Source organism: Cebus imitator, unplaced genomic scaffold (genome assembly GCF_001604975.1).
Source record: "Cebus imitator isolate Cc_AM_T3 unplaced genomic scaffold, Cebus_imitator-1.0 Scaffold231, whole genome shotgun sequence".
Classification (NCBI taxonomy): Eukaryota; Metazoa; Chordata; class Mammalia; order Primates; family Cebidae; genus Cebus; species Cebus imitator.
The window spans coordinates 734,384-762,295 of NW_016107546.1; the positions used below are offsets into that span (position 1 = coordinate 734,384).

The 27,912-nt window shown below is 44.3% G+C and overlaps 1 protein-coding gene across 4 annotated transcripts; it reads right to left on the reverse strand.

Annotated features, from left to right (window-relative positions):
- Positions 1 to 2,927: 2,927 nt before the first annotated feature.
- ZBTB24 (zinc finger and BTB domain containing 24) lies at positions 2,928 to 25,516 on the reverse strand. 4 transcript variants are annotated; one of them, XR_005195293.1, is made up of 8 exons: positions 25,336 to 25,516; positions 23,462 to 24,441; positions 18,155 to 18,322; positions 16,401 to 16,484; positions 15,647 to 15,730; positions 8,124 to 8,205; positions 6,541 to 7,403; positions 2,928 to 3,359 (listed from the first exon to the last, which is right to left on the reverse strand). XR_005195293.1 is itself a non-coding variant. In XM_017497401.2 (7 exons), the coding sequence occupies exons 2-7, from the start codon at positions 24,411 to 24,413 to the stop codon at positions 6,680 to 6,682; spliced, it is 2,094 nt and encodes a 697-aa protein (XP_017352890.1). In that variant the 5' UTR covers positions 24,414 to 24,441; positions 25,336 to 25,516; the 3' UTR covers positions 3,771 to 6,679. The 4 variants fall into 4 exon arrangements, 3 of the variants coding, with proteins under 3 accessions (XP_017352890.1, XP_017352893.1, XP_017352894.1); XM_017497401.2 differs by lacking the exon at positions 2,928 to 3,359 and having other exon boundaries at positions 3,771 to 7,403; XM_017497404.2 differs by lacking the exons at positions 2,928 to 3,359; positions 16,401 to 16,484; positions 18,155 to 18,322 and having other exon boundaries at positions 3,771 to 7,403.
- Between the last annotated feature and the right edge of the window lie 2,396 nt (positions 25,517 to 27,912).

Genomic DNA, 27,912 nt, shown 5'->3' on the forward strand with positions numbered 1-27,912 from the left:
CTTAATTAGAATCTTGAGTCATGATTCAAATTGTGTGTATATAGAACTAAAAATACTGGCATAATCACATTGGCCAATTAATATTGGATCAAGTAAGTGGGTGATACATGAAGTCAGTTTTAAGAGTTCCATTCTAATGTTTTTGCAAATGGTAAAACCTAGCAGTAGCCTAGGTTAAAAACCTGAGCCATAGACAGGATTCTCTTTCCCCTGCCCCATACCATGTTCTGTCACCTCCCAATTTCTCATCTCATGGGCCTGGGGCCAGAAACTGGGTCCCTAGTACTGCAGGTGACATATTTAAGCCACCCTATAATATGGCTTTGCATCTGCAGTCCAGTATCTTCAAGCAATAAACCCATGGTCCCGGGCCAGGAAGCTGTGGCTGCAGTATAGCCAGAGACAGCCCCTGATGTAAAACCAGTGGCGTCTGAGCCAAAAGTGTAGAGAGTCACATGACAGCACGTGACAGGGTTGTTTGATTGAGGTTAGAGGACAGGAGAGGGTATTCCTGAATTCTGACAGATGAGTAGTCATGACTCAGAGTGGGAGCAGACAACTTTCAAAGCTGAGAAACCACCTGCCACAAAGCCCTCAGGCAGGAAAGAGCTGGGTATGTTTGGGAAACAGCAAGGAACCCATGCGCCTGGAAACCACAATGGGGAAGAGGGTCCCAAGAGGAAGCTGAATTGGAGATTTTATTCTAAATGCCATGGGAAACTGTAGAAGGATTTCAGGCAGAGCAGAGACACACTGATATTTATCTTAATAACTAATGCAAATCTATTCATTTAGCAAGGCACTGTTTGATGCTAAGCTAAGGGTACAATGGTGAGCCCAAACAGATCACCACTTCCAGTGGAGCAAGCCCAGCAGGAGGTGGAAGAAAGGATTAATCAGGTCTTTGGCAGGAGTCCAGGCAAGTGACGGTGTACAGTGAGGATGTGAGAAGTGGATGGATTCAAGATACTTCAACGTGAAACTGACATAACATGGCCATGAATTGGGTGTGGGGGTGAGGTGGGCCCCATCAAGAATGACGCCCAGCTTTCTCTCTCGGCTTGGAGTGGGTAAATCGCAAATCTGGGGTCCTCGTTCTTATTCTTCCTTCCCACCTTATTCCTTTGTATGCTGCTTTTTACTCAATACCCTCCCCAGAAGTCAAAGCACAATTATGATTTCCAAGACTCGAAGATAACACAGGGACTCTATCCTAAGAGGCTTCAAAGATTAAACACACAAATATGTTCAGGATCAGTTAAATAATTAACTAAAATCATATTCTTTTGGAAAATCATCTTCAAATTCATATTTAAAGTGACATATTATGGGTATTAGGAATTCAGAATAAAAGTTCTCTACCCTGACCCTGCCCACATTTTTTCCTTTTTTCACACTTCATACTGAATATAGTACTTTTCAGACTCACATAAAAAAAGCTAAGATCCCTTGCTGTTATCAAAACGTGTTTAAATTCCTATGTTTTGTATTACCAAGAATGTGGGCTGAGTACAAGGGCTTATATCCTACTCCCAGCACTCTGAGGGCTGAGGTAGGAGGATCACTTGAGCTCAGGAGTTTGAGACCAGTCTGGGCAATGTAGTGAGATCCCATCTCTAAAAATAATTTAAAATTTATCTGAGCATGGTGGTGAATGCCTGTGGTCCCAGGTACTAAGGAGGCTAAGAGGCTGCAGTGAGCCATGATCTTGCCACTGCACTTGATCCTGAGACAGAGCAAGACCCTACGTCCAAAAAAAAAAAAAAAAAAGGTATTTGAATGAGCTTTAAAGCTGTTAATGTCCTATGTTTCAAGTTAGAATGAAACACACACACACACACTCTCACACACTCTCTCTCTCTCTCACTCCAGTCAACTAAGTCAACTAAAGTCTTTTGCTGTTTATTTGTAAAGAATTTGAGAGCAGGACAAACTATCACGACATTCCGGCTTCTTTTAGACATCACTCCTTGAGAGCTGCTATTTACAAAATGAAGGCAAGATTTTTTTACAGATCATATCTCTTTATCTGCTATTTAAAAAAGCAAGACAAAGGGTTTTCTTTCAATTCTTAAGAATTTAGGCTTCTGTTTAGAAATTGAAGATGAAATTTTACCTTAACACTTATCAGGATAACAAAACAAAACTACCCTTAATTTAAAATATCCTCAAAAATTTGAAAAAAGGGCTTACAGATGCTCCTGTTAAATAAGACATTTTCACCTTACTAATAACTTTCATCCAACTGGCAAATTTTGATGAAGCTTTAAATCAATAGTAATGAAACACTAATATGATTATATGGTAGTTACTGAATTTCTGTAGATCATAACTTTCACTATTATTGTTTTATGTAAAAAGCTTATAACCATATGCTGGTGGCACATGCTTGTAATCTCAGCACTTTGGGAGGTTGAGGTGGGAGGACTGCTTGAGGACAGAAGTTTGAGACCAGCCTGGGCAACACAGTAAGACCTGTCTCCACTTAAAAAAAAAAAAAAAAAAAAAAAGTATGCTATAATTTCAGACACAGACACTCAATTTTAGTCAAAAAGGTTCTATTACATTAAGTGGGACACAGGAAATAAGAAATTATTAATAAATAATTTTTTTTTTGAGACAGAGTCTTGCTTTGTCACCAGGCTGGAGTGCAATGTCACAATCTCGGCTCACTGCAACCTCCACCTCCCTGGTTCAAGCAATTCTCCTGTCTCAGCCTCCCGAGTAGCTGGGACTACAGGCTTGTGCCACCATGCCCAGCTAATTTTTGTATTTTTTTAGTAGAGACGGGGTTTCACCATGTTGGCCAGGATGGTCTCAATCTCTTGACCTTGTGATCTGCCCACCTTGGCCTCCCAAAGTGCTGGGATTACAGGCGTGAGCCACCGTGCCCGGCTTAAATAATTTTTAATAAGAAATAAATTATTTAATAAGTAGGAAGTAAATTACTTAATAAGAAAATTATCATTTTCTTTTGGTTCTATTACCCTTGGTAATAAGAAATCCAGCTTAAAGTTTTGAAAGTCTGTATCCTAGTTCTGGTTCTACCACTTAATGTATGACATTTGGCAACAGACTTTCTCTTTGGGCTCCATGTTCTCATCTGAACAACAGGCATACTCGTTACTTACCTCATCAGAATGTCATGCAGATTGAGAAATGCTTCCATTGGGTTAAGGTGCATCCCAGACACTGCTGCCGTCCTGACTCCAGATGCCAGGTGTTAGGAGGTAAATTATATCCCCTACTCCAAATTCACATGTTGATGTCCTAGTACCCAGTACCTCAGAATGAGATTGTGTTTGAAGAGTTGATTAAATGAGGTCATTAGTGTGAGCAGATCCCATATGACTGGTGTTCTTAAAAGAAATTAGGACAGAGGGAAGAAGATGTGAAGATACAGGCAGGGAAAGATGACTAGAAGGCAGGCCTCAGAAGAAATCAACCCCACGACACCTTGATCATGGACTCACTATTTTTTCAGTCACCCAGTCTGTTGGTATTTGTTATGGTAGTCCTGGCAAACTAATATACCAATCATGACCAGAGGTGACTGGAATCCTCCAACCAGAGGGTGCTGTGTAAATCTGTGTGCCGACATGGAAGTTGTGTGAGACCCAGTAAGATATGAGACAGGTGTAACACACCTGGCTTGGCTCCTGGCCAATAATGAGGATTCCACATGTGGAAGACATTATGTTCCCATTTATGAAAACCTAGATAAGCATCTATAATGAGAATCCTAGGTAAGCAATTATAATGAGAATCTCTTTTCATTTCTCAGCATCATTTAATCTGTTGGCTCACAACATTTATAACACAAGAACCAACTGTAGAAAATACAGAGTAGAGGTGAGTTTCAAGCAGCACTGGGCAAGCACTTGAATAACTGATTTTGACGGTAAGAGCTCATCATTCCAAGGCTGGCCCTCTACTGGGAGAAAATCAAAGATTCACCTTCAAAATGAGGTGTTTCAGGAGCCCCAAAGCATAACATTCTATTTCCTAAAAAACACACTTTGTATTTCTGGTTAAAACAATTTAAAAAATCGTACACATTTAGTGCAAAATGAACTGTGAAACACTGCGCTGGCAATGTAATTTTTCAAGGACACATAAGAAGCACTTTCATGACATTTCTTTTGGGTACCCAAATCACAGAACTTTTTTATTCAAGGGGCAGAATGTATATCTGGGACAAAGAAAGAGGCTAGATCGACAAAGCTACCATTTTCTTGTTTCTCTTTGACAGCTGGTCAAACAATTCAGGCATAGGTGGGACCGATGCTCGAGCTAGAAACAGGTGGCCCGTGCCGTCCAACGCAGCAGCCATCAGCCACACGTGCCTATCGAGCATTTGCACAGTGTCCCAAGGAACTGGATTTTAATTTTAATTAATTTTAATATACATTTGTAAACCGATATTTCAATTCTTGAAAAAAACTTTTGTCTGTAACTACTTGATATGAAAATGTTTTCAACTGTAAATTGTATGAAATCTAAATACAGACCAAGTATGTCCAATGAACATTAGCATCCAAAGTGAGATGTGTAGAAAGTGTAAAATACATACCAGATTTTGAAAGCTTAGTATGAAGAAGAGAATGTAAAATGTCCAATATATTTTTACATGTTGAAAAATTTGCAAATGTTGCATTAAATAAAGCTTTATTAGTATTTTCGCCTGCTTCTTTTTATGTTTTTAAATGTGGCTACTAGAAAATTTAAAGTGACCTATGTTGCTCATGTCATAGTTCCCTTAGTGCAGAGGTAGACTGTTACAAAGCCAGTGAAAGTTGACTTATAAATAGCTATGTAAGCATATTTTCTGAATAATCACCTAGCTATCCAGAGTGAGTGAATATTCATTTACTTCAATATTTAATTTCCTGGAGAAAATGTGGATTGGTAGGAAGGCTTTGAAAGTCTGGTAAAAAACTTTGTGTTTTAAGAATGAAATGAAACAGTTTAAACGAGAGTCTGAAATAATATTTAGGGTTTAACAGCGTTTGTAAAAAATTGTTACCTTTGCTCTAATCAGGCCTGATTTAACATTACTTTGGTTAAGATATATATCATTTTGGAAATTTTATGATTTACATATAATAAAATGTAGCTTAGGAAATATGCAACCAAAATGTTTTTATCCTCTCTCAAACCTGAAGAATTCTCTACTACTATAACCTCCAAAGAACTTATTTGATTTAGGTAGAAATCAAAGATGTCAAAAACAAAACAATTAATATAGAAAGACTCCAGTAATTTTATAGATTACCCCTACTCTCTATCAGCATTGTTAATTTAGACATACTAGTGCCCATCACCTTTTCTCAAAAATTCCCTACCAGCTTACATGACAGTGGTAAAAGCATTCAATAAAATATGCTTAGCTTGAAAATCTAACCCAAACATAATTTAATTTTTTGATGATGATTTAAAAATCATATAATTACAGATACATGCTGGCTACTAAGTCTCTGAGGCTCAAAGTTATTTTTAAGATTAGAAGATGATTAGCTGGGTGTGGTGGTACATCCCTGCAGTCCCAGCTACTAGGAGAGGCTGAGGTGGGAGGATTGCTTGAGTCCAGGAATTCAAGCAATTCCTGGGTGATAGAGTGAGACGCTAAAAAGATTAGAAGATATTTACTTTGTGGGATTTAACCTACTCTGGCATAAAAATGAATTATAAGCTTCCATCTCCAGAACATTATAAGACACAACACACAGATCAACATTTTCAGGAGATCTAATTTCAAGTTAGAATTCAGTTGAGTTTATATAAGACTTAAATTACACTGAATAAAGTTTTATGTTCCAGGATAGTTAAGAAAGCTTTACCTTCATGAAAATCAAATTTCATTTCTGACAAAAATTCAGAATTTTGGGTGAATGTCTTGATCCAATTTTGTATTTCAGACTTAATTAAAATTTTGATAGCGTGATTTAAAAAAATATGTAAATTTATGTTTCTTGGAAAAGATGAATTCAGAATTTTTTTAAAAAATCGTATACTTTTGGCTATCTTGTTAGATGAATTTTGAATTAAAATACTGAGTTTATGAGTCTGACTCTTCCTGAAGCATGACAGGATGAGCCCACCGTACTGCACAAAGATAAAACTTTGAGGCTCACTTTGTCTTCGGGGACTGGAAGTAATTAAAAGGACAAATTTCTCAAACATTGTGATCTGTCATATTTAGCCCTGACTTGTATTGGTAACAACTGTGTTGCCTAAGAAAAATAAGAAAATGGAACCAATCATTCTGCCCAGTTCAACCAAGATATGACTTCCTTTGTCTTAGAAAATTAAAAAACAAAACAAAACAAAACAAAAAAACTGGGGAGACTGGCAAGACCATAACCTATGGCTGTGAACATTTAAACCTTATAGAAAACTTGAAATCAATGCCCCCAGAGAAAAACTACCCGAGTCTTTACAAGATGTTGCAGATGAAAATGAAAACCAATCAACAATATTGAAATGCTAAATCCAAAGCTGTACCTTAGACAAGACATACACACACACAGATCTTGCTACCTGGATGGTGAGCATTGCAAACATCAGTCGTCATCAAAGGAACTGCAAGTCAATGGTACGGAGAGCCCTAAGCATTCAAAATCCGGTCAGAGCTGGCTTATGAGAAGAGCCTAAGCAAGCAGTCAAACATGTTTACAGGTCAGCTCTGCTCCTGGCCAAGCGGCGTTGACTGTGGCACGTGGTGAGTGGGTGGCGGCGCATCAGGCTCCTGTGTCAGCTGCAGGTGCTGAGCTGGAGCGGAAGTATTTGTAGCTAAATGGAGCTCCTCTGTTTGTTCTTGATGGGCGTGAAGATGTTCCAGAGTTTCTTTGGACAGAGTGATCACGTGCACTGGCTCTGTCTGTGAGGGCCCCATTTGGCTTTCAATCATATTGAGGCTCTGAATGTGTTCTGTTTGCTCCTGTTGAGCTGAAAGAATTAAATTCTGCAGTTGCTCTGGTTGCTGCGTGAGCAGGGTGAGATTAGCAGCCTGGTCTGCAGTCATGTTCTGGGAACTCTCTGCAGCCACAATGCTGATTCCCTGGCTAGGACCGGGCATGAAATTGATGTTATGTACAGAATCAGTTACAAGAAGCTGAATTTCCTGCTCTCCCGAGGTAGAGAGTTGATATGGCTGTAGCTGAAGAATATTCCTGACCTCTTCTGTATTATTAACGCCAGAAATGCTGCTGGCATCTGACACATGCTTCTCCTTGCTATGAATTTTCAAGTGAGCCTTCAAATTGTCTAGGCGAGCAAACTGTAAGTTACACTCAGGGCAGGAGAAAGGCTTCTTGCCGGTGTGTAGAATGCAGTGTCTCCTCTTGGCACTGGAGTCAGAGAAGGATTTGCCACAGATGCCACATGAGTATGGCTTTTCTCCTCTACAAGAAATAAACATTTTATTTTTAAAATGGAAATACCTACTTACTACTTCCTGATTATTTAGGGAGAAGCAGTCAAGAGTAGTGGAAAATAACTGGCTGCAAGTTGTAAGTAAAGGGTTCTCCTACTAACTTAAGGACTTAAAGCAAGTCTCACTTTCATGGGCAGTTTCTAATCTGAAAATAGGGTGGGGGTGGTGCCGGAGGAAGGGTGGCAGATGTGATAAAATGTTTTGATTCCACAGTATGTATTTCAGATAAGAAAAGAAAGGCTGGGTGCAGTGGCTCACGCCTGTAATCCCAGCACTTTGGGAGGCTGAGGCAGGTGGTCAAGAGATCCAGGCTACCCAAGGCAGGCAGTCAAGGGATCAAGACAAGGTCAAGAGATCGAGACTATCCTGGCCAACCTGGTGAAACCCTGTCTCTACCCAAAAATACAAAAATGAGCTGGGTGTGGGTCTCAGCTTCTTGGGAGGCCAAGGTGGGAGAATCACTTGAACTCCCCCACCTGCACTCCACTCACGCCACTGCCCTCTACCCTGGGTGACGGCGAGACCCTATCTCAAAACAAACAAACAAAAAAGCCGAAGTAATAAGCTGCACAGAAAATTCTGCCAGAGTAACAGTTGGGAGAAAACTATATAGGTAACACACGTCACCTCACTGAACATCAGAAATGAATGAGGCCTCCATGTGCGAAAAATATCTGCAAAACTTTACCGATGGATTCTGATGTGGGTCTGAAGAGAACTCTTAGCTGTGAAAGATTTGCCACAGATTTCACAAGTAAACGGCTTCTCACCTAAAAAGAAGAAACCATTTAACAGTACACGTTCAGCATAAGACAAAATCAAAAAAGCACTTCAATTTCACAATATAAACAGAGCAAAGGCAATCCCCTCCATAAGCGTAAATGAATGATGCACTCACCAAATACCTACTCTGTACCTAACCTAAGCACGGTGTGCCGAGTGCCAAGAGCATGCATAGAAATCATAAGGCATGGTTCTTTCTCTTAAAAACCTGAAAACTGCAACAAGGAGGTGAGTTATGTCCCGTTTATTCCTGTTTTCTCCCCTTAGATATTACACCTATATTACACCTATGCTCTCCTGCTTTACTGCTTGGCTAGGTAGCCCCTTGACCCTAAAAACACTCCTGTGTGCTAGGGTGAGTTATATATTATTCACGTTTATATCAACCTTCCAAATATGTCCAGAACCTGACCACTGCTCCTCCACGGCCACTGCCACTCTCTGGTCCACACCACCACCATCTCTTGCCTCCTACCGGGTTTCTGTTTCTGCTCTTGCTTCCCTGCCATAAACTATCAAAGTGGCCAGAGTGAGCCTTGATGCAATCAGATCATTTTATGCTTGGGCTGCAAATGTTCTCATAGCTTCCTATGCCAAGATAAAACCCAAATTTCTTGACCCATAAGTGATTATAGATCTGTACCCTGTAAACCCCACTCCTCACCCCAAACCTCCCTGATCTTATCTCAGGCTGTCTCCCAGCATGGTTCACTCTCCTCATCTCCTTCAAATCTCTGTTCACATGTTATTTTATCAGCGAGGCTCCATCACCACCAAGAGCACTACCAACCTTGCCATGCACTTAGTCCAATTCTCCAATTTAGTTTTTCCACAATGCTATTGCTGCCTCATATACTGTTTATGTTATTTATTATCCATTTCTCCCTTCTTAAGATAATTTGTGGGCATATCCGCTCCCAGTACCCCAGTGCTGAGAATCTGGCCTGGCATGCCATTTCAGAGATCCCTGCTGAATGAATGAATTTCATGGGGCTGGCAGACATGAGATGTTGTAACTGCTCCAGAACCCACTAGGCTTCATTAACATCAGCAAGTGCTTACTCAGTGTTAGTCTGCACACTGAACATACAGTGACAGACTATTCATGTGCCCCAGAAACAAAATTAAATAATCAAAATGCAGGCAAGAAAACTAAATTGGAAAAAAAGAAAAAGAAAAGCAAGCAGCAAAAACCGCTTAACTGGAGAACAGGAGAACAGCCAGGGAAAAGTGCAATTTGAAGTGGAAGATGGTCAGTGAGCTTCCCTTTCACAGCATATACTGGACAATTCAGGCAAGACATTTCTCCATCGAGGCAGAGGACACCTGTAACAACTTGGATGAATCTGTATCTTTGCATCATGAGCTCTTATCACTCCAAAGATCAAGACCAGGCCACTACCATAATGTGTCTACAGTTTTCTCCATCAGAGCTGGGGCCTCCTCTCATCTCGGTTGGTTTTCTCCCTCTCCAGATTCAAAGACTGAGTACCTGCTGTTTGCTTGTGATTTTAAAATCGTGTGGGAAACACACATCATGTATTTCGGAAAGTCTGTCTGATGGCAAATGTGTTTAGAGGGTAAATGTTTAAAATAATGGAAATTCTTTGCAGGAGCAACAACCTGCAGTAGAAACTCTTTGAGGGAGTGGGTAGGACAGCACGAAGGCGAATTTCCACAGCCAAGGCGAATCTGCAGGGGGTCTTCCCACTTATGGTTTCGAATCTGTTCCCCTGTGTACAGCTCTACCACCTTCAACTGAGACACCCATTCCTTAAGTCTATTTAGTTCTCAAACACTGATAGACCATCAACTAAGTACACAGCTAAGAAACAGAAAAGAAACTTTAAAAGATGGGATGACTGCCTTGAATAATGCACAGTCTACTTGAGGAGATGCACAAAGCAATTAAGTAACATAGGACTGTGTTTCACTGAACATTAAAATGAGTGGCGTCAACAATACTGAGTACAGACAGGGTGCTGGATATGGGTGGGGCAGGATCTGGCTAGGCTGGAGAGAAGCCTGGACCAGGGTGCTAGTCTCAACAGTAAGAGCAGAAGCTGGTGTCAGAAATGGACATGGTGTGCGCTAGGAGTGACAAGGATCACTCTCAGGAGCCAGCAGGCCAAGCCACCAGGAACTATGAATTCCAGGCAGGGGACCCGTAGACCCTCTGCAAGTTTTTTAGCAGAAGGACATGCTGAAAATACACCTGGGAATGGTGAGGAGGGTAGGCTGGAGGCCAGAGGACCTCTAACAGGCTATGCACAAGGCCTGGACTAGGAGGTGGCAGGAGGCAGATGGAGAAGCATAAGGTAAGAGGACAGGGCCTGAGAGGCATGGGGACCAGAAAGAAGTGTGTTACAAGAGGATTAGACAAAGGTGATTAAAGGAAACGGCAAGAGACAGGAGTGTGATGAGAGGTCCTGCCCAGGGCAACATCAACAGAAGCACTGAAGCAGCTCCAGGGTATGCTTCCTTCCAGACCCTCCTCTCAGCAGTCTCCTCCACGATCCCACCCTTCCCCCCTTCTCCAGTGACTTAAATCCTGGACCCCACTCCAGATACTATTGATGACTCACTGCTTCTTAACATCAAAGCTGGATTTCCCATGTCCATCTGCTGAAACCCAGAATAACTTTCTTGGATTGATGACATCATCACCCAGCGCCTGCCCAGCCAGGCACAACAGTCACAGTGACATCTCTCGTTCCATCAGCTGTCACATTCACCTGGCAGTCCAGTTCTGTCCGTCTAGACCCCTCAGCATCCTGCCTCCCACTGTGGACCACAGCTTTGTTTCTCTTAAAAAATTACCCGTGTTCATTGCAAAGGAATCAAATATTGAAAATGCAAAGATATAAAATCCGCTCCACCATTCTCCTCTCTTAAGATAACTGGTTAACAATGGCGAGCATCTTTACAGACAAATCTGTTTGTCTGCAGTCTTACTCTGTGAGGGCATCCAGTGCACACTGTTTGTCACATCAGTAAAGCCACACCGCCATGTTAAGAGCCTGTGCTGGGTACCATTGTGTCTACTGCCTCAAATATACCTACCTGATCCCTTCCTGGGACATTCAGGTGGCTGTTAAGCTTGTGGAGTTATAAACGTTGCCTGTGATGAATATCCTTAGGCAAACATCTTTACACAACTGCATGGTTTACATTTGGGTAAGTATTGCAAAAGTTCCTTCCAGAAGGTTCCCAAATTATAGTCCCACCAACAATACATAAAGATGTGCATTTCCTCATGTATTTGCCAATCTTGGCAGAAAAGGGACACACGCCAATGGTAACTGTGAAGAGCATGGTTTGACACTTGTGTATTTGGCATTCCCATGTGGTCTTCTCAGTCGTTTCCCATCCTGTGCTCACACCTCTGCTGTGGCTCTGACCACACCATACTGTTTCATAATACAGGGCACGTAAACTTTGTAAGGGCATGTGATGGTGAGGGGCCCTCAGGTCTCAGAAGGTGGGAAGACCCCAAGTCTCAACATTAATGATCTCAACACACAGTTGAGATTTGGGAAGCTTCAACTTCAAGCCACAATGAGGCTGTGAATAGAACTGACTTACTGAGCTTTATCATTTGTTCGCAGTCAGAGCCATCTACATGTGAAGCCCACAGGGCAGAATCGGTGTTCACCGAGCACCATCCAGGAACAGGGACACTGGTGGGGTGGGACTGGAGTGGGGTCAGAGGTCGCTCACCAGGCTTCTCTGTGGCCTGGGCTGATTCCCTTGACTTGCTCCCAGCTCACCATGCAATCTTCTGATCACTAACTTGGCTTTCGGGTATACTAATGTGACGGAGGAGGTGCTGTCGGCAACAGAAAGGTGTAATCCCTTTGTTGAGTTGATAAGTCTCTGGCTTATCACTCCTGTGAACTTGCTTGGCCTGACTGGGTCCCTGTAAACCTGACCTGCACCAGGTATGGGGACAAGATGTGAACAGGAGAGCCTGAGATGCTGTGAACTGGCAGGTACTGCTTGTTTGCCTGGTACTTTGCCTCCATCTCAAAGTGTGTCCGTCTCCCCCACTGGGGATGCTCTCCTAGAAGAACATCTCTAATCTGCCTTTGACTTCTCCAGTGCTTGGTGCAGAACATCTAACCCAGAGAGAGTTTGTGCCTGAAGATCTAAGAGATGAATGACGGATCACCTCTAAAAGATGAAGTCTTGGTTTCTAGCTGAGCATGGCCTTGAGGGCAGGACTGGCACTTCTCACCCTGGCTACACTCAATGCCCAGGGAGCAGGGAACTGGCATGCCAATGCCATTCACCAACATTAAAGCAGATTCTCTGTGCTGATGCTAGGGACAGATGGGTCATAGTTGCTGCTCTTGGAAAGCCCCAATTTTTTGATGGGTTCAATTTCTTTTCATACTTCTAAGTCATGCAAACCACTTTACAGAGGCCCTTCTGTCTCCTTTTTAACCCATCACACATCTTCCACTTTCTGTTCTGCGTGTCAGAGTACACAGGCTGAAAAGGGTTTGCTGGAATTACAGGGGGGAGGTCTCCTGTTCCTTTTCATCCCCACTTCAAGTCCTACTGCTACTCACAAAGACCAGAAACCTCATTCCCCCTTATACTCAAACAACAAAACCAAGGGGAAGTGTCTCCTCTGGCACTGCTCAGTGTGACCAAACCAGCTCCACTCTCCTTCACATCTCCTCCACCATCCTCGTCTCCCTGGGGAGCTCAGCACAGCGTCACATAGCTATGTGCAGACACATGTGTATGTGTGGAAATCCAGAGCTCTGCCTGCATCTCTCCCCTGAACTCCAGGCCTGAATATCCAATGTTCTACCCCACACCTGCACCTAGATGTCAAATAGACACCAACCAGTCCACAATCTAACTTCTCATCTGTTCTTCCTAGTCTTCCCCAGTTTTTCCTTCTTCCAGTGGCTTTTGCCTCCTCTTTCACCTCCCATATCCAATCATGAGCAAATCATATGGATTCTTCCTTGGCATATATCCAGAACTGGACCACCTGACACCACCTCTGCTGTTCCGAGCCCGACTACTGCACAGCCTCTTAATGGGCCTCTCTGCCTCCACCCTGGCCTCCCCCGACCTCACAGGACAGCTGGACTGATCCTATTACAACTCCAAGTCACGCCTTGTCACTTATCTCAGTAAAGCCACCTCCCAGAGAATAAAATCCAAAGTCTTTACTGTGGCCTTCAAAGTACTTTAGCCCAAGTGCGCCCTACAATTCTTGAAGAGTACTTTAAAAACACCAATTCCCAGGCTCCACCCAGGTCAAGTCAATCGGAATCTTGGAGGTTGGGACCAGGTTTTTTTGTTTAAAGCTTCCCAGGTGGTAAAAGCATGAAGCTAAACTGAGAACATCCACCTACACCACAACCTCCTACTCCCAGCTCTCTGGCTCTGCTCCTCCCAGCATGTCTCCAGCATGTCAAAAACATTCCTGTCTCAGGGCCATGTGCCCAGGGCTCCCCTTTCCTAGAATGCTCTCTCCTGGACATCCTCAATGGCTGGCTGGCTCCCCCACTGCATTCTCATCTCCATCCAAGATGCCACCTCATCTGTGAGACCTTCTTAGACCAGTCCATACATAAAAGAGCAGCTCCTGGCTGGGCACAGCGGCTCACACCTGTAATCCCAGCACTTTGGGAGGCTGAAGCAGGTGGATCATCTGAGGTCAGGACTTCAAGACCAGCCTGGCCAACACGGCAAAACCCCATCTCTACTAAAAATACAAAATTAGTGGGGCATGGTGGCACACGCCTGTACAGTCCCAGCTACTCGGGAGGCTGAAGCAGGAGAATCACTTGAACCGGAGAGACAGAGGCTGCAGTGAGCCAAAATTGTGCCATAGCAATCCAGCCTAGGCAACAAGAGTGAAACTCTTTCTCCAAAAAAAAAAAAAAAGCTCCCCTTCCTGCCCCCTTACCCTGCATTTTATTCCTCAATGTGTTCACACCACCTAACGTGTTATACTTGTCTGTACTCTGCCTTTCCTGTGGAATGTTGGCCCCTTAAGGCAGGGGCCTGTTCCCATCTCATTCACTGCTAAATCCTCAAAGCCTAAAACTGCCTGGTTCCCAGTAAGTGCTCAGTACACGTGTTAAAATCCATACCCTATGAGATGTTTACTAAATTTAAGAAGAAAAACCTGTATTTGAAAAATAATGTCCAGGCCAGGCATGGTGGCTCACACTTGAGGCCAGGAGTTTGAACAAGAGCGGACTGGCTAACATGGTGAAACTCTGTCTCTATAAAAAATACAAAAACTATCCGGGCATGGTGGCACACATCTGTAGTACCAGCTACTAGGGAAGCTGAGGCAAAAGAATCGCTTGAACCTGGCAGGTGGAGGCTGCAGTGAGCTGAGATGGCACCACTGCACTCCTGCCTGGGCAACAGAGTGAGACAGTGACCCCCCCCACAACAAAAAAAACAAAAGTCCAGAGCATCATAAATCAATTTGCTATTTACATATTTCCAGTAGACAACAGAATCATTAAACACCTGCAATGGCAAGTTTTTCTTAGAAAATCTAAGAGGCTTATTTTTAGCACATGTTCTTTACCAAAAGGTATAAAAGATCCACTTTTCTGATCTTACATAAAAAAATGTGACCTGCCCTAATCAATCCTGCCTCCTTGTCATCTCTGAAACTGATTTTTCTGGAGGTGGTGCTGCTTAAGAGTTGGTTCTAGGGGAGAAAGTGGAGAAATTCTCAGTGTCTACACTACCTTTGTGTCTGTCACTCTTTGCTGTCTTTTCTGAAAAAAATTATCTTGCTGGGCAAGGTGGCTCATGCCTGTCATCTCACGCGTTGAGAGGCTCGGACAGGAGGACTGCTTGAGCCCAGGAGTTCAAGACCAGCCTGGGCAACATAGTGGAACCCACCTCTACAAAAAATTTAAAAAATAAAAATTAGGTAGGTGTGGTGGTATGCACCTGTGGTCCTAGCTACTTGGGAGGCTGAGGTGGGAGGACCACTCTGGCCCAGAAGGTCAAGACTGTGATGAGCCGTGATCATGCCACTGCACTCTGGCCTGGATGACAGAGTGAGCCTTATCTCAAAAAAAAAAAAAAAAAAAAAAGTCTTGATATCATCTTCAATGCTGACGTAAATTAAGAGTGAAACACAGAACCAGACTCAGACTCACTATGCTGTGGTATTAAATGAACTGTGACATATGAATAGTGCTCAGTAAGTGATCTCCATTTTGCTCATCTATAAGAGATGTGATTTCCCCAAAGACAGTGCTGACGACATTCTGCCTTCAGCTTTTAAATTATCTTCTAACACAACTCCCATCCAGTTTACAATAAACATTTCCAAACACAGGCTGAGCAAGGGACTCTGAGAAATTCATTCTTCACTCTCCTGAAAACACCCCAGGTACCGGGCAGACAGACAAGGTGGAGTTTTACCTGTGTGTGTTCGCAGGTGTTTCTTTAGCTGAGACACATCCATGAATTTGCGATGGCAGTCTTTGCATTCTGGTAATGAGTGGCCTTGTCGCAACAATAAAAAAAGTGTCAGTGCATATATGCTCTCCCTGCATTTTCTTCAGTGATTTGTGTTAAAGCACTTCCCTGAAAAATAATCACTTTAAATATGGCACTTTCACAACAAAAATTTTCTCATTAATTTGGTAACGGTTAATATTTTCCTATGCACCTCGACTCACTGCCTCCTCCGAGAGAGCTAGGATCTTTCCAATTCTAAATGTAGTCTCTCCCTTTTTCCTCAAAGTACTGGTGTGACTGAGGCCACAAATGATCCCAAATGACACTCTGAACCCACATCCATTTCTTATCTTAGGTGTCAGGAAACAAAAAGGACAACGGGTAGAAGCAGGGGACAGAAAGCCTGGGCTGACAGCCACGGGGTGATGATGTTTCTGCCCAGGCACCACTAACAACCACTGATTGAAGCTCCCTTGGGCAAGTGGCACTTTTGAAAGATGCCAATTCTGTAGGGTTTCTGTGTGTGGCACCAAAACTGTAGTATACAAATAAAATTCACAAGGTGGCAAACAGTAACATAAAAATATATAATTTAGACTCTTAAGGCTCTTTTCCCTAAATACCTGTTTATCACCTACAATATGAAACTAATGTTTCAGGAACAATTTTTATTTGCATTTTTTCCCCCAATCTAAACATTCTCACTTTATCGTACCTGTATGAACTCGGTAATGGCTCTTTAGTTGTCTGTTCTGGCTGAAATATTTTCCACATTGATCACAGGTAAAAGACTTCTGTCCTGCCAGAAAAACCCAAAACACTAAAACATGCAAAAAAAAACTATAAAGAACTAGAATGCTCACTAATAAGGAAAATACTACAGGTCCTGGACCCAGGTCCCCATTTTCTACAAAAGACACAAGTGACTTGTTTACACACCCAGAAGCCTTTGGTCTACCGCGGAAACACCAATGTGCAAAGGTATGTAAGGCAACAGGGAGTAGTGGAGACTGGAGAATTTAAGTTTCCCCAAAGGTGTTCAAAGTAAAAATAATTCTAAACCTTGGTGGTTTAATAAAACATGTGTGCACACCAAACTCCCAGCAGCCAGTTTATACGCTGAAGGATCAGTGCAGAACTCTAAACTGCACTTGTGTGGGTACCCCCCATACAGGCACCAAGGAATGAGAGCTAAGCAGAACCCTCACACAGTTAGGGCTTGAGAAATATCTCACTTTATGGTGTTACTACTCAGCTATTTCCTTTTATATAATCCTTTACATAATCATATATTAGTTATAGAAATAGGGCTTGAAGAATCCCTTTATATAATCCTCTATATATAATCCTTAATAGTTGATAGTATGAGTGCCTAAAGAATATTTCCCTACATATATACCTATAATTATATCTTAGTTCATAATCAGAGGAATGCCTAGAGTGGACACAGTATAGAGCATGAATTAAGGGATAAGCAGCTTATAATCGGAGGAATGCCTAGAGCAGACACAGTGCAGAGCATGAATTAAGGGAAAAACAGTTATACCAGGACAAGAATCCATGGCCCAGGCAGCAGCGTTCAGTATCGTAAAAATACCCCCTGTATGGCAGGCTTGGGGCAAGAGCCACTCCTCCTGATAAAGGAGTTGTAGGACCTTGCTCCAGTTCTTGTGGAAGGCTGCCCTCAGATTGGCAATCCACCTTGGTGACTGTGAACTTTATCAGCTCTTGCTACTCTGCTGCTTGAAAAGCATCTCCCCATAGAATCCATTGGAAGCTGCCAGAAGGTGGCGGTAACCCTGACAGCTGTCACTGCTATGTGACTTAAAGCATCCTCCAATAAATCTTCTTAGAAGTAGTTTCCCTTAGATAGAAGTATCGCACACTGAACCCTCTTCACTTCGCACGGCCCACCTTCAAGCCTCGGTGACCTAATGGGGGTGGACCCCTTACTGCACACGGCCCTTGCCTTTGTGGGAATGGGCCCCTTGCTGTGCACTGTCCACCTCCTGGCCTAGGTGACCTAATGGGGGTGGACCCTATGTTTTATTGCTCACAACCCTATCACTATCCTTAAAGATGATTTCACTCACTGCCCTGCCCCCTAACCTAGACACAATATATACTCATGCTTCTGGACATTCGGGGCCTCACCTGACTTCACTTATAGGTGGCGTGGCCCTCCAAGCCCAGCTGTGTTTTTCTTTGTACTTCTGTGTCCTGTCTCTTTATTTCTCGGATCCTGCGCCTCAGCACAGCATAAGGCTCACCTCACAACCCTGTCGGGCACTCAGCCCTACATCTGGCTCCCAATGTGCCCTACAACTTGGACAGATGCAAAAATCCTCTTTCAATGACACCACATTGGAAATGATACCAGGCTGAGAAAACGCCGTTTAGGTGTTGGTAATGCCCACCCTGGGGAATGGGAATCTGTCGACAGCTGGCCCTCTGGGCAACCCCCACTACCTGAGTGCAGGCTCATGTGCTCCAGCAGTGAGTGCTTGGTGGTCAGACCCTTGCTGCACACGGTGCAGGTGTACGGCCGCTCGCCTGTGTGCATCCTGGTGTGGACCTGGAGAGAGTGCTTCTGGGCAAAGCATTTTCCGCACTCATTACATTTGAAAGGTCGCTCCCCTGGAAGAAGAGCCCCAGGAGCACGGTGTAAGTAAGAATCCACACATCTTTCTGTCTCTCCCAAATTAAAATAACAATAAAGGATTTTTCTTAAAAGGCACACATCCAAAAGGCCAATGAACACAAGAGATATCAGCAATACAATTTTGGAAGCTGCAACAGATGAATCTGAGGCCAGCAGTGGGGAGCACTGACACAACCTATTTTTTTTTTTGTAACAGGGTCTCACTCTATCACCCAGGCTGGAGTGCAGTGGCACTGCCATAGCTCAGTATAGCCTCAACCTCCTAGGAACAAATAATCCTCCCACTTCAGCCTCCTGAGTAGCTGGGACTACAGGCATGTGCCACCACCACACCCACCCAGCTAATTAAAAACATTTTTTAAGAGACAGGATCTCACTATGTTGCCCAGGCTGGTCTCCAACTCCTGGGCTCAAGCAATCTTCCTGCCTCAGCCTCCCAAAGTGCTGGGATTACAGATATGAGCCACCACACCCAGCCCAATACAACCTAATTTTTAAGACACAATCTCCAAAAAGCTCAGGAATTTGGTGGCACCTGCTCTCTCTGGAAACAGGGGTGAGGGAGGACAAATGAAAGTCTGTTTCGAAGGTACTTAGACCCCGATGAAATCTTCCATTCTACACAGCCAGGAGACTGTCCCTCTCCCCAAAAGAGGATGAGAATGTTCTCTAAGGAGGGTTAAGAAAAAGAGGTCTCTGGATTAGGGGTTTCTAGGCACAGTTGAGTTGGGATCTGTGGGGTAATGCCCCCCATTAGCACCAAGGAAGGAGAGCTGTGCAAACCCCAGGCACAATTAGTGCCTGAAGAATATCTTAGTTTATAGTGTTATTACTCAGCTATTTTCTCCATATAATCTTTCTATATAATCATATAGGTATTGTAGTCGGAGCTGTACCGACATATTTAGAGCTGATTTATATAATCCTTCCATATAACCATATAGTAGTTTGTAGTAGGAGGAATGCCTAGAGCAGTCACAGAACAGAAGCAGTACATGGGAAAACAGCCAGACCAGGACGAGAACCAAAGATCCAGGTGGTGGCGTCCCTGCCTGAAAGGGCATACGCTGTATGGCAAAAGCCTCTCCTCCTGATAAAGGAGTTGTAGTACCTTGCATCCAGTTCCTGTGGAAAGTAGGCTTTCAGGCCTGAGATCCTGGAAATAACCGAGGGAGAAGAACCCCTCTATATACCCTGTCAGTCTTTTCTTGCTTCTGTGCTAGCTCAAATCATCCTCCCATAAATATCTTAAGAGAAGAGCACAAATCTGTTAGCTCCCACAGCACTGGCTTACAGTATCTTTCTATTAGAAACGCTTTGCAGTTTCCAGCCCCAGATAAGAAGTGATGCGCATGACAACTGTTGCACACAGCCCACCTCCTTGCCTCGGTGACCTAACGGGGGTGAACCCCTTTTCTGTACACGACCCTCTAGTACTGCGCACAGCATAGCCCCCTATTGCACACGGCCCACCTCTCTGCCCAGGTGACATAATGGGGTGGCCCCCTCGATTGTGACTCACGTGATTATGTATGTCCTATCACTAAGCCTATACATGATGTCCTCACTCACGACCCTTCCCCCTGCTTGTACCTAATAAATACAGACGCTTCTGGGTGTTCGAGGCCTCGCCTGTCTCTGCTCACAGGTCGCGTGGCCCCACCGAGTCCAGATGCTCTTCACCAGTTCTTCAGTGTCCTGTCTCTTTACTTCTCGGATCCTGCACCTCAGCACAGCATAAGGGACACCCCACAACCCTGTGGGGCCAACAGCCCTACGGGGATCACCATAGGGAGAGTAAGTCAACATTTCTATCTGGGATGATGAGACTCCCCAACTCCTTCTTCCCCCTCCTGCCCTAGACATGGGTGAGCAGCCAGGCTTAGTGCCTCCAAGTGGGAGAGAAAAAGCGTCTTCCACTGGAACATGTTAGGTACAAGGTGAGAGGGCAAAGATGTGGAAGCCAGGCACCAGCAAGGACACGGGCCCAGCCGCAACACCTCTAGAGAGGTTATGGCAGGCCTCTAAACAACTGTTTCAGTACTGAGAGGGTAAGTTAAATATTAAAAGCCAGTGCGCTTGTACAAAGGCTGGAATGTAACAAAAGTCCACCAAGAGTTTTGCCTAAGCTTCTTCTGGGCCTTAAAGCATGACAAAATAATGAAGGAATTCTTAACAGGACCCATTTAGGATCAAACAAGTTTTATTGGGGATCTGAAGGAACTCCCCAAACCTCCATGGTTTAGCAGGAGATAAGGGTAATTACCCCAGCACCTAGACTCATTTAGATTAAATAAACTTACTAAGACTCCAGAAGAAGATCTTCAGGGCTCAGATCTTAGTTACAGATTAAAAGAAGTTGATCACCTACGTCTTAGATGAATGCACACTTACACACAGACATATAACTTAGGAGGGATATAAGCTCTGAAAAGCTTTTTAAATCTTGAGTTGGTCTGGCGATAATTTTCAGGACTTCTCCCTGAGAAGTTTTATTTCTGGTTACAGAAATAAAAACTCTCTTCCTCCCCGGTTCATCTGCATCTCATTAGTGGGCCATGAGAAACAGACGCCGGACCCTCAGTTTGGTCTGGGAACAAGGTTTTACAGGCTCTCTCACACAAAACATTAGTTGGGCATGCTGGCAGGTGCCTATAATTCCAGCTACTCGAGAGGCTGAGGCAGGAGAATCACTTGAACCCAGCGGGCAGAGGTTGCAGTGATCAGAGATCACACACCATCGTACTCCAGCCTGGGCAACAGCGCAAGACTCCGTCTCAAAAATAGATAAATAAATACAGGCTCTCTCCTTGCACACAGCACTGCTAGTCACGTTTAGCAACCCACTCTTACATATGATTAAATATGATTTTTAAAAAATCACCAGGCACTCAAGGGAAGCCTTTTGTAGTGGTGACAGATAAGCAGGAAGAAAAAAAAGCAACTTGCTCCAGTGAGGAAATGTTAATGTTATCATTAACATGCTCACAGAGGTAAGATATTACATTGTGAAATAAAAGATAATTCAAATTCAGAAAACAGAGCTCCTAAAGGGGGAAAAAATAAGAGTTGAAATAGAAACCCTATAAAGGCTGAAAAACAAAGTGGAAATCCCCCAGAAAGTAGGGCAAAAAATGATGGCAATGTAAGAGAAAATAAAGTTAGCGAGAACAGAGAAAAGAGAGGGGAGGAAATCATCTATGAAATAATTCAAGATTTTCTAGGACTGAAAGATAGTTTCCAGACCTCATGAATCTACCTGATATCTACCCAGATCAAAGAAAACAGACCCATACTAAAGTGATGGGCTGCAAAATTTAGAATACAGGTGCTCCCTGACTTATGAGGGGACTGAGTTCCAAGAAACCAATCATATTGAAAATACCACAAGCCAAAAATGCACTTGGTAGAGAGTACTGGTCATTTACTCAAGTGATTGTGTGGCCCAGCATGGCCTAAGAGGCTAATACTGAACATCACTAGCCCGGGAAAAGATCAAAACTCAAAATTCAAAGTACGGTTTCTGCTCAATGTGTACTGCTTTCACACTACTGTAAAGTTGAAAAATTGAACCACTGTAAGTCGGGAACTGGACCGGGGACAAAAGGGAAGATCCTACATGCTTTTTCTTAAGTCTTGTATAAAGATTTAACTCTCTAAACTATGCACATATTAATCTTAGATAAAAATAGCCAGCTGGGCACAGTGGCCCACACCTGTAATCCCAGCACTTTGGGAGGCCAAGGTGGGTGGATCACAAGGCCAGGAGTTTGAGACCAGCCTGATAAACATGGTGAAACACAGTGTCTACTAAAAATACAAAACATTAGCCAGGTATGGTGGCGCATGTCTGTAATCCCAGCTACTCAGGAGGCTGAAGGCAGGAGAATCGCTTGAACCCAGGAGGCAGAGGTTGCAGTGAGTCAAGATCACGCCACTGCACTGCAGCCTGGGCAACAGAGCAAGACTCCGTCTCAAAAAAAACCAGCAAAAATATAACCTATTACAGTTCAACAAATATTTCTCAAGTATCTACTTTGTTCAAAGTACCGGAATTCAAGGTCTTCAACCTATCTGTATCTCAAGTCTTTGGGGAGCTTTTAAAAGCACCAAGTCTCCAGACAATTAAATCAGAAGCTTTGGGGTTGAGGTCCAGGCACTGGTAGTTTTAGAAGCTCCCCAAGTGATTCTGATTTGCAGGCTGAGACCCACAGTACCAGATGCTGCTAGGTAACAGAAGACTCAAGCACCAGTCCCTATACTTAAGCTTACAATTAAGTTGAGGGATACACAAGTGGCAACAACAATCTGACCCAAAGCAGAGTGAGTTTTAAGCACCCGAAAGGGCTCAAAGAAGGAAGGGATTTCTCACTAGGGCTGCAGTGTCCAATACGGTAGCCACTAGTCACATGTGGTTATTCAAACTTAAATGAAAATAAAATTTAAAATTCAGTTTCTCAGTCACACTAGGCACAATTCAAGTGCTCAAAAACCACATGTGGCTACTAGCCACCATATTGGACAGTGCAGATGTAGGAATATTTCCATCATCACAGAAGGGTGCCATTGGTTAGTGCTGGGCTAAAGGGCCCAAAAAAGGGAAGGCATTTAAAGCTAAATGGCTGAGTTAGAAAGTGGTCCACACAGACTTGGGCCAAAACATGGCTATGGTCAAGACAAAGAATGTTCAAGAATCAGAAAGCAGAGTACACTGGGCTAGATCTTGATAAGTGGCCATTAAAGGATTCAATCAACAACTACAAATGAGAGAAGTTGTTGAATCAGGCTACCTGGGTTCAATCCGAGCTCTCTCACTAATGGGCGACTCTGGCAAGTTATTTAAGCTCCCTAGAACTTGGCGGCTGCATCTGTAAACTATGCACTTTTTTAGGAATCCGCTCTTACATATTAGTAAATATGATTTAATCATACAATGCACAATGGGGATACTACCTACCTTGCAGGGCTGTGAAGAAAATTAAGTGCAATAACATGCATAAAGGCTTTATTACAATGCCCATCACATAGAAGTTGCACAGGAAATGAAAGTTATTATCATCATCATTACTCCAAATTCTGAAACACACTGCAATAAGCCTTGAAAGCACCATTACCTGTGTGGCTCCTCTGGTGGATTGCTAAAAAGTGATTGTACTTAAAGACCTTGCCACAGTCTTTACAACGAGCTTCAGGGCCTCCAGGGCGCTTTCTCCTTCCACATATCCTCTTGGCTGAACCATGGTCCTCCTGATCCCCAACAAGTTTGTAATCTTTAAGTTTGACGGATCTCCGAATCATCCGCTTGCTGTAGCGACTCTGGCTGGCCTGGCCATCCTGGGTCTTGGGATCATAATTCTCATCTTTTTCAACTGGGATTTCCTCCTCTCTACTTGGTTCACAAGCAGGCTCCGATTCTTCCTTTTCTTTTGCTGCAATCTGCTCATTCAGTACACCACTGTCTCCTTTAACCACAAAGTTTTGTCTATTCTGAACTGAATTATTCACTCTTAGCTGTATTTCTTCGTCTGCAGCCAGTTCTGATTTCTCCTCCTGCAGTGTGTTGACTTTCTTTGGTCTTCCCCTTTTCCGCTTTGGAGGATCGTTTTTCTTATTAGAGATAACAACCACTGGAGCACCAGCAGTGTTCAAAGTTGTTGGCTTTGGGGAGCTGTGATTATTTTGCAAGTCTGTGTAAGCCTTTACCAGGTCATAGACTTTTAAGAACTGAGCAGTAGCCAGGATTTGTTCTGTACTTTTGTCACTGGCATGGAGATAACCTGTGTAGATAAATTCCAGCAGGATGCCAAAGGTGTCTGCAACCATGCCTTCCAGCATATAAATGGATTGGCCAATCTCACCCTCTTCTGCAAACATCATTGAGAAGTATTCACTACTGGCAGCAAGTAAGGCTTTGTGGGCCCGGAAATGTACGTTCTCCACAATTAAAGTAATGTCACAGAGAAAGCCTTTCTTCCTCTGATCCGCAAAACTGGCCAGGACAGTGTCACTGTGAGTGACCGAGTGTACGACAAGCTGCCCAGAAGGATCTGGCGATGTTTCTGCCATTTTCTTCAGAAGCCACGAAGGCTTAAATCTGAAACGAGAAAACAAGGTTTAAAAAGGAGGAAGCACTGTCTAAAAGGTTAATACCAGCCCACATAGCTTCCTATTCACATCATTAACTGAATTTTACCATTACCATTTTTAGTTAATTGCCTGTCTAAAAACTTAGCTCTGGGCCCGGACGCAGTGGCTCACACCTATAATCCCAGCACTTTGGGAGGCCAAGGCGGGTGGATCGCTTGAGACCAGCATGGGCAACATGGCGTGAATCCATCTATACAAAAAATATAAAAATTAGCCGGGCATGGTGGCGGCTGCCTGTGGTCCCAGCTACTGGGGAGGCTGAGGCAGGATCATCACCTAGGCCTGGAAGTTCAAGGCTGCAGTGAGCCGTGATCACGCCCTGCACTCCAGCCTCGGCGACAGAACGAGACGCCCACCTCAAAAAATAAAAACAAAAAAACTTAGCTCTGCGTTCTTATTCCTGCCGCACATTACCTAGCTGGGTGACTCTCCAATACTCATGAAACAGTTCAGCGTGTGCCTTCTCTACAATGAAGGAATGGGATCAACCATCTCCAAAGTCCTCCGCAGCACGAACTTTCTATGACTGCACAACTATCTCAAAGAGAACGAAGCTGCCTCCATCTTCCAGATTATTAGCCATTTCGTGTGAGGGAACCAATGTGAAAAGAGTGAAGAAACGTGTACGTACAAAGCGAATGTGAGGTAGCGGCAATAAAACAGCAATAACGTAAGCCGCGTGCGGCCACCAGCCAGACATGGGCCGGCGCGGAGCCCCCGGAACCCCGGGTCGGCAGAGCAGGGAGTGGCGGCGCGCAAAGACCCACAGCCTCCCGGCCCAGGCCCAGCGAGCCCGCCCCGGGAGCAAACGGCTGCGGAGGGGTCGGTGCGGCCGACCTACCTCTCAGGGCGGCCGGTGGGGTCCAGGTCGCCGCCAGCCCACCTGGCGGCCTGGCGGGAGACCCGCGCCGGGCCCCTCTGGCCCTCCGCTCCACCCGGCCAGTCTCCGGTGCTTCTGCGCCGCCCGGGCTTCTGCCCCTGCGCCGCCGACCAAGCCAAAGCCAACCCGGAAGTGCGGCGCCGAGAGCTGCCTACGCGCGGACGCCGGACCACGTGGCCCGCAGGCGCCCTTGGAGGCGGGGCACACCAGAGCTGCGGGGCGGGGGAGACAGCGGGCTGGTGCCAGGGGCCGCGGCGGGGCGGGGAGGGGCGAGGCGGGGAGCGACGGCAGTTTGGGGTCGGCGGGCGGGGCGGGGCGAGGTAGCAGGCCCGGGCCTCAGGGCAGGGCCGGGGCGCAGCATCGGGGAAGGGACGGTGGCACCCGGCGGATGGCACCGCCCGGGAGCCCAGGCAGGAGCGACCTTTTCGGCGAATTGAGGGCAATGACAGGAGAGGCGTTGTGACCCTGCACTTTGGGAAGTTTTATATCGTATTAAACTGTTAGCTTGACGCCAATACCTTAATCAATTTTATCTCGTCTTTGACACTGAATCTAGTGTTATTGGATGTGTAAAGGCATGAAATCGCCTTTACTGTCATCATTGTCGTCATCATCACCATCATCATTATCTAGTGCTAATATAATAACTATTACTTATCCCCTAAATGTTTTTCACATCTGCCTCCTTTTCCTCCCCAGTCCAGATGCCTTAGTCCAAGGGAATGAAGAGAGCATTGCAGTCGGAGAAACCTGAGTTCTGAGAGATCTTGGGCAAATTACTTACCCTCACAACTTCTTTACCTTTTTGGAGACGTTAATACTAGTGCCACTTTGGTAGGGTTGCAGTTGTATAAACAAGATTAAGTATGTAATGGGCTTAGGAAGTGCCTGGTTTAATTCATCTGCTATGATTAAAATGATCATTATTATTCAGACTTTGATCATCTTTCTTCAATAGACTGTTAAGGGCTTCTAACTGATTTCAGCTGCAGTTTTGTTCCCTTTAATACGTAGGAGTACAGAGGATCTCTCCAAGTCCCTATGAGATCCGGAGCCTAGAGTCACTCCTTGGCTTCGAATCCATGTGGCTCTCATGCCCTCTGGATAAAGTCCAAGCTTCTTAATATGGCCTACAAGCCCAATCCAAATCTACTCCTCACCTGCTTCCATCCATTTGTTTCAGCATTTTCTCTCTCTTCGCCAACACCTAATTACTTTTTATTTTTCTGCCCATTTCCAGATTCCCAACATGCCATCTATAGCCTCCCTGATTTTGAACCTGGAGGTGTAATTAGCAACCTGGATCTTACATTGTTACTAGTTTTTATTAAAACTAGCTTAAGGCACATGTGCTCCTTCTTTGAGGTTTCCCTTTCATCTTGAATTGTTTCTAAATCCTCTGGATTTGTGGGGGTGCAAGTGGGATGGGGGAGCACTCTCCCTGACTTCTGCATACTAGCAGGAAGTTAGCTGCCTCATTGTTTCTTGCGGCTACAAGGGTTGCAGCCAAAACACTGGCCCTCCAGAGGTCCTCAGTGGCATAAGATGACTCAGTGCCAAGGTAAGCCGGGTACTCCCATTTCCTCATTCAGTCATTGCTCACTAGAGCACAACCCTGTGAGGGAAGACTCAGTCTGGAGGATCTTCCAGCATCAGCCACCCACAACACAGACTAGCCCTTTTTTCAAGGCAATTTTGTTTTGGATCCATACTGACTTTTTCGAAACTTTTGTTGTTGTCAAGGCCAGTTACCCGCCTTCTTCACAGGTTAAGAGTTAAGAAGGCCCTAACCAGTCTTCTTAACTTTAAATCTTGCAGAACAGGATTTAGGGTGACATACATTCATCTAACAAATATTTATTGAGTGCCTACTAAGTGCTAGACATTGGCATCAGGTGTTGGGGATACAGCAACTAACAAGGCCTTTGCTCTCATGAAGCTTACATTCTAAGGGGAGACAGGACAAATATACAAGTAAATGAATTAATATTATAGTTTCAGAAAGTGTTAAATTTTATAAAGAATGATGATGAAGACTGACAGGGAAGTGAAATCAGGATAGGGTGACATTTGAGCTGAGATCTGAATGACATGGAGACAGCTGGGGAAGATCTGGAATAAGAATGTTCTAGGCAAGAGAAAAGCAAGCATATAAAGCCCTGAGACTAGGAAGACACATTTGAGGAACAGCAAGGACTGTGTGGCTGGAGCACAGTGAGTGAGGGGCGGTATGGCAACAGATGGAGTGGAGGGTTGACAGATTTCACAAAGACACAGGACACCCAGTTAAAAAAAATAAATGCTGGCCTCAGCCTCCCAAGCTGGGATTACAGGCATGAGCCACCCATGCCTAGCCAAAAAAGATTTTTTTTCATATAAATTTAGTGTGAAGAGTGTACAATGTTTATAACATCTCCAGTAGTGTGCAGCCATGTCCTAGGCCTTCACATTCACTCACCACTCACTAGCTGACTCTTGAGTAACTTCTATTCCTGTAAGCTCCATTCATGGTAAGTGCCCTATACAGGTGTACTTTTT

Excerpts from the sequence above, each read along its gene's own strand:
- ZBTB24 (XM_017497401.2), bottom strand. The coding sequence starts at position 24,413 with ATGGCAGAAACATCGCCAGATCCTTCTGGGCAGCTTGTCGTACACTCG. Across the intron at positions 16,485-18,154 it reads GCACATGAGCCTGCACTCAG|GACAGAAGTCTTTTACCTGT; the intron begins GTAGTGGGGGTT and ends TTTTTCTGGCAG. Across the intron at positions 7,404-8,123 it reads ACCCACATCAGAATCCATCG|AGGAGAAAAGCCATACTCAT; the intron begins GTAAAGTTTTGC and ends TATTTCTTGTAG.